This window comes from Silene latifolia, chromosome 4 (assembly GCF_048544455.1).
Source record: "Silene latifolia isolate original U9 population chromosome 4, ASM4854445v1, whole genome shotgun sequence".
NCBI classification, from domain to species: domain Eukaryota; kingdom Viridiplantae; phylum Streptophyta; class Magnoliopsida; order Caryophyllales; family Caryophyllaceae; genus Silene; species Silene latifolia.
In genome coordinates, this window is record NC_133529.1 from 9,843,777 (window position 1) to 9,850,294 (window position 6,518).

At 34.8% G+C, this 6,518-nt stretch overlaps 1 protein-coding gene across 1 annotated transcript; it reads left to right on the forward strand.

The window, feature by feature from the left end:
- The first annotated feature begins 3,207 nt into the window (after nt 1-3,207).
- On the forward strand, nt 3,208-6,171 carry LOC141651035 (phenylacetaldehyde reductase-like). Its single transcript, XM_074458763.1, has 6 exons — nt 3,208-3,345; nt 4,771-4,815; nt 4,910-5,104; nt 5,183-5,366; nt 5,451-5,640; nt 5,739-6,171. Exons 1-6 carry the CDS (start codon nt 3,208-3,210, stop codon nt 5,887-5,889), a joined length of 903 nt encoding a protein of 300 aa, XP_074314864.1. The 3' UTR covers nt 5,890-6,171.
- Nucleotides 6,172-6,518: the final 347 nt, after the last annotated feature.

Below are 6,518 nucleotides of genomic sequence, written 5' to 3' on the forward strand. Positions count from 1 at the left end.
TTTGAGTTGATTATGCAGATAGATATTATTGTTTTTCTTGACCAATTGAAAAACAAACAGGTATTAATGAACAAATTCTAAAAACTATCAGTCCAAGTATCATATATAAACTTCATATTGGTTTTATTTTCCTAAAAAAAGTATTTTATTAATCAAACACTCTTTTATTCTTATATCAATATTATGTTAACGAGAATTATTTGTTGGTCATGCGGCATACATAAAATCTTAGACATGAACGATGTACTATATGTTTATATTCCATTTTATTGTGAAATTTATCACACATTATTTTAATATCCGTGCAACGCACGGGCAAGAAAACTAGTAGCATGTAAAGGAGTAAAAGTTGGGAATAATGGGGCAAAAAAATGACATGATAACTAAAGATCTAGAAACAGAGGGTGTATAAAGTGCGTAGAAGCGAGCCTCGTTAGCTGAGTTTTATATAAGTATATAACAAAAAAACATTTAAAATCGTAACATTATTGATTTTATTTTTTACTTTTTTTACACGTATTATTTTTTAGTATATTATTTACACTTATTATAAGATGTGTATTTATATGCTTAAATCTTTTAAGAAGATAATGCTGCTAATTTTGATTCTTACGAACTCTTGAGTTCTAATTTTTTATACTACACCCTATCGATGACAATCGAATTTGGTCCATTTTGTTCCATTTGGTCCGATCTGGTCTGGTCCATGCGTTTTTATGGTCCGACCCAATATTAATATGATCCCGTCCCCGACTCCCCGGTCCACCTTTTAACCCTCATTTGATATTCAATTTGGAGAATTTGGTCCGGTCCGATTCTGTTCTGGACCGATGAACACCCCTAGGCCAGAAGTCGTGTGGTGGCCGATTAGAAACATTATGATAAGGAGTAAACAATACAAGAAGGACCTCAATTGTGGAAAATAATACGGACCTCACTTTTATTTGTGAGGCTTTAAGGACCTGGGTGTACTTTTTCCATCATCATGGTTAACGGCCGTTAACTTACAATTCCACAACCCGCCTATTAAGAAGTTTGGTGCATTCATCATTGTTCCAAGACTATACAACTGGATGTACAATAGCATTGTACATCCAAGGGTATTTTAGTCCTTTTTCAAATACTTTTACAAAAAAAAAAATTTAACGTAATCCAATTTTCAATTCAATGCCCCTTCTCTCCTCTGACTGCTTCCATATTTTTCTAACTCCTCTCCATCTTCCTCCATCATCCAATTAGTGAATCATATTCTCCCTTAAATTATTATAATTAATTGACTATGCGGAACAAATCATATGACATAACTCGTAAGAAAGGAATTTTTTTATTCAAAATTTATAATGCATGAAAATAGTTGAAACTCGTATTCTTTTTACATTAGCTCGTATTCTTATCTTTATAGCTCGTATTCTTATGTGCTCGTATTTTAAAGCTCTTGATCATTTTAAGCTCGTATTCTTTTTACATTAGCTCGTATTCTTATCTTAATAGCTCGTATTCTTATGTGCTCGTATTTTAAAGCTCTTGATCCTTTTGAGCTCGTATTTTTTTTACATTAGCTCGTATTCTTTTTACATTAGCTCGTATTTTTATCTTAATAGCTCGTATTCTTATGTGCTCGTATTTTAAAGCTCTTGATCCTTTTAAGCTCGTATTCTGTTTACATTAGCTCGTATTCTTATCTTAATAGCTCGTATTCTTATATGCTCATACTTTTTAGCTTGTATTCTTCTAATAATAGTTCGTATGATTAATGTAGAAATTTACCTCAAAGTATTGCTAGATCCATTTTTCCTTCTTGATGATGATGTAAATTGCTTCTCGTTCAACAAAATATTGTTAGATGCGTTTTTCCTCCTTGATTATGATGTTGATTGCTTTCCTTTCATCATGTTAGAATAAGAATTACGGAAAAGAAATGTTTGTCGACTGTCGTTTAAGAGAAATTTAGTGAAAAGAAAGAGGATGGTTTGTCGACTGGAGAGAAATCAGAATTAGGGAAAAAGGAATTGTGTATAATTTTTTCTTTTATTGGGCCTAAATAGTTTAATATTTAATATATATGGGCCTGTTGTACAATGCTGTTGTACAACAGGTTGTAGGATCTTATTTGTGATCATTTCATCTTCATTCAAATATTTAGCACACTGAATTTATTAACTTTGTTGGGAGGTTCTCTTTTTAATATATTTGGCTTTGTTTGACGACTTTTATAATTAATATTCCTTTGTCTCGATCATTTCTTTTACGGCAAGTGGAATGAGCTAGGATTTGAACCCAACGCGAGTGAAAAAATTCTCGTAGGACGAACGGGTTATGGTATAAGGGAAACTCGGAATTTTTTTCGAAAATTTCAACTAACACTTAATGATCTCCATTGGTCGGGGCGGGCGCCTCTGCTAGCCCCTAGCTCCACCACTGTTCTTTTACCTATTTCTTTGGTCTTTTCCAAAACTAAGCCCTAAATTAATGTTTTAGACGACCTTTTTAAATCGAAATAAGATAAATAAATATGTGACCATTTTACGATAAAATATAAATATTTTATGAATAAATGCTATCATTAGTTCTTTTTTGTTAAAAACGACAACTTTAATCATAATATTTTATCATTAAATAATTATTTTTATTATAAGATGTTGGACTTTTGTCGTCTTATCACTTGCGGATCAGGTCAAACTTGGCCACATCCAACATTATCATCTTGTCCGCTTGGCTAAATATTGTTTGATACGGTTAAAAGGTTGATATTTATCGGTATATCACCGCAAAAATTGGACCAAGTTGAATATTACTCAAATCATCCATTGTAGATGTACTTGTCATTCCTTCAATACTGTTGGAAATTTTATGCTCAGTGCGGAAAAGGACAAGGAGCAGTTTTTTTCAACTAGGGAATAATACACTCAGGTCCTTAATGCTCCACAATTATAATAGAGGTCCTTAAAACTATTATTCCTCATAATTTAGGTCCTTGTTGTATTGTTTACTCTTATGATAAGGTGTCAGTTGCCCCATTTCCCCATCAATATAATATTTTATTACATGCAAAATCCTAAAGTGTGCTACGTATAATTCAACTTTCTTTTAATGTAACAGTACTATATAGTCTATATTATATTTATTAGTGCTTCAAAAAGATAGAACATTGTGGTCTAAATTTAATAGGTACGATTTAAAACAGAAGAAGAGGATATTGATTGATTAATGGCGCGAGTTTTAGACGGAGACGAAGAGAAAAGAGTTTGTGTGACGGGTGCTTCGGGTTATATTGCATCTTGGATCGTCAAGCTTTTGCTTCATCGCGGCTATGTTGTGCATGCCACTGTTCGATCACTCAGTATGGTTTTTCTCTCCTCTCTTTTTCGCAAAATTTTGTTGGTATTTCGACTTGTATATGTTCTTGTTTAAGATAAACGGATCTGTCATATTAGTGGAAGACCGTCTCTTTAAGAATTTGTGCATAACCTAATATGGGTAGATAATCTATTTAAGTGGGGATTGTGAGACTTGTGATGGGATGGGATAATTGTTAGTTTGTTACTAGTGTAAATGAAACTAAAAATATCAGAAAGTTAGATTAGCGGAAATATTGTTATAAATATGTGCGCTTAGGTTACATGATAATAATCTAATTAGAGTTAAAACTCATATTTACCATAATTAGTGTAATAATCTTGAAAATCTTTCCCTATTTAGCTTATTATCATGTGCCCTAAGAGCACATGTTAGAAAAACTCAATTAATATACCAAATTACCAACTAATCCGACTATAGCTTAAATGAAACTAAAAATAGAAGAAAGTTAGATTAGCGGTTTTGGGCTGATTTGTTAGTTTAATTGTTAGTTTTGGGCTGATTTCAAACTATTTAGGACCAATGGGTCCACGTGAGCGTTTTTATTTTATTTTTTCCTGATTTTAGATAAAACCGCTAGTTAGATTAGCGGTTTTACTCTGTTTAGACAAGTTTGTAAACTCTTTTTCATTTGAACAAGCCGCTATGAAGATAAGCTGCTTCACTTTTTCCTTTTTTTGTAATTATCATTTGGACAAAAAGCCGCAAGCCTGCAAGTTTGTGGACAACATTTCATTTGCCAAGCCGCTAAGTTCATAAGCGGCTTCACCATTTTTTCCCTTTTTCTAATTATAGAAACTATAGATGTGTAAATATAGTGCATATAAAGTTATTTCATACGTTTGAGACGATGTTGCTCAGGTCTTTATGATTTGGTTCATATCTTCCAAACCTAGGTAAACTATATGGTGAGAATTACGATTAAATAACCATGGAATTAATATAACTTTTGTAATTGGGACAGTATATTAGACAAGTTCATAAAGAGAAAAAGAAAGCTAATGCTAAAATCAGGACTTCATGTTAACTTAATGTTATGCATGGACATAAATTTGTAATGCCGGTTATGCAAATTGGGCTTTCGGGTATGCAGATGATTCGAAAAAAACGGAGCACTTGCGTGGATTGGACGGAGCAAAGGAACGGCTTCACTTGTTTGAAGCCAACCTCTTGGAAGAAGGCTCCTTTGATTCAGCTATTGATGGATGTTGTGGTGTATTCCACACCTATGTTACTCCGACACTTCACTTAGCTGCCGTGTCCCGTGTCCGACACCTACTTGTCCGATACCGACACGACACTTCGACGCTTAATTTTAGACCAAAAAATTGAAAAATTCGCACAAAATTGCCGTATCCGACACTCGACACGTGTCCGACACGACACCCGTGTCGGAGAGTCGGGGTAACACAGTTCCACACTGCTTCTCCTGTTCTCTTAGAAACGTCAAATCCGCAGGTTAATCTTCCTTTTAAGTCTTTCTTTTCTAATGAACTACGGAGTATGTCACTCTAAGTTCAACTGATACTGAAATGTACGAATAATTGAACAGGCGGATTTGATTGATCCAGCTGTGAAAGGAACTCTGAATGTTCTTTCCTCGTGCGCAAAAGCTCCATCTGTCAAACGTGTGATTTTCACGTCTTCTGCTGCAACAGTTTTCCATAGTGGTAGACCTATAACCTCTGAAACACTAGTTGACGAAACTTGGTTTTCAACTCCTGAAGCCTGCAAAGGATTTATAGGGGTATGTATGTTTCCTGTTTATTTTGAGCGAGCCTTTTCTCTGCGTGAACTTAGAACCTGAACTTTACCTCATTCGCAGGACACGTATACTCTCTCAAAGACCTTGGCTGAGATTGCTGCTTGGAAATTCTGCGAAGAGAATGGCATTGACTTGATCTCCATCAACCCCGTAGCTGTCATAGGACCAATGTTGCAGCCAGTGATCAATTGGTCAACCGACCTTTTGTTTAACTTAGTTAACGGTAAGAGTTATATTATAAAAGGTGCGAGTTTTGAATTAACTCTAACTCTTACATTAATAAGCATAAGTGACTGCATTACATTAATTCATGTTAAATTATTTACAGGACAATCAGACACTTATTTAAATGCAACATTTGGATGGGTTCATGTCAAAGATGTTGCAGAAGCACACATTAAAGCCTTTGAGATCCCATCAGCTAACGGAAGGTACATCATGTGCGAAACAGTGGCGCATTTTTCACAAATTGTCGATATCTTGAAAGAACTCTACCCAACTCTCAAACTTCCCTACAAGTAAGTTTGTGCTCTTGCAGTTGGATGATGACCTCATTAGCATCCCATTAATTTTGTTGTTAATTAATGTAATAAATGTTGCGATTTCTCATTCGCAGATGTGCAGAGGGTCAGTCTTTTCCGTTTCAACCAACATACCAGATTTCTAAGGACAAAGCTAGAAGCCTAGGCATTGAGTACATTCCCCTAAGAGAGACTCTCAAAGAAGCAGTGGACTTCTTGATTGAGAAGAAGCTTATTACTCCGTAGTATATAATAAGCTTATTACTCCGTAGTATATAATAAGCTTTGGCCTTCGGCTGAAACAAGCATGGAATACTTGAATGAACGTAATAGTGTCGTGTTGATAGAATCAAGATACTTCGTATGGGAGAAAATGTGATGCAATAACTGTTACACCTAATTCGTATAGCTATTGCATGGACATGTAAGATGTTTATTCACGAGGACATGACTTTTATATTGGCATAATAGGTGCCCGATCTCAAAAATTATTCATGAGGCCTTAGGGCATGAGTTTACGGTTAACGGTTTACCCATCACCTGTCAATCCGTCACCACCTCCTTATCGTCTCTATTTCATTTTTTCTTAAAATTTTTCTCACAGGTTGTTGATCTACGAATAACTATAAACTAAAAGTCAATTGGCCAAACTTAGCTCGTTGGACCCGTAATCAAGAATAGACAAAGGAGTGACTATGAATTACTCCATTTGCTCCAATTATTGGTTTATCTTCGATTTATGTTTCCCTTAGCTTGCAAAGAGCAAATAAAAAAGGCAAACAAATGATTCGGACGTAGGAAATACGTAACTACGTACCATCAATCCTGCTGTGGTGTTCCAGTAACGGTATCCCGCACACCATTTTACTAAATTC

Excerpts from the sequence above, each read along its gene's own strand:
- LOC141651035 (XM_074458763.1), top strand. The coding sequence starts at position 3,208 with ATGGCGCGAGTTTTAGACGGAGACGAAGAGAAAAGAGTTTGTGTGACG. Across the intron at positions 3,346-4,770 it reads CTGTTCGATCACTCAGTATG|TTCCACACTGCTTCTCCTGT; the intron begins GTTTTTCTCTCC and ends GGGGTAACACAG. Across the intron at positions 4,816-4,909 it reads TAGAAACGTCAAATCCGCAG|GCGGATTTGATTGATCCAGC; the intron begins GTTAATCTTCCT and ends ATAATTGAACAG.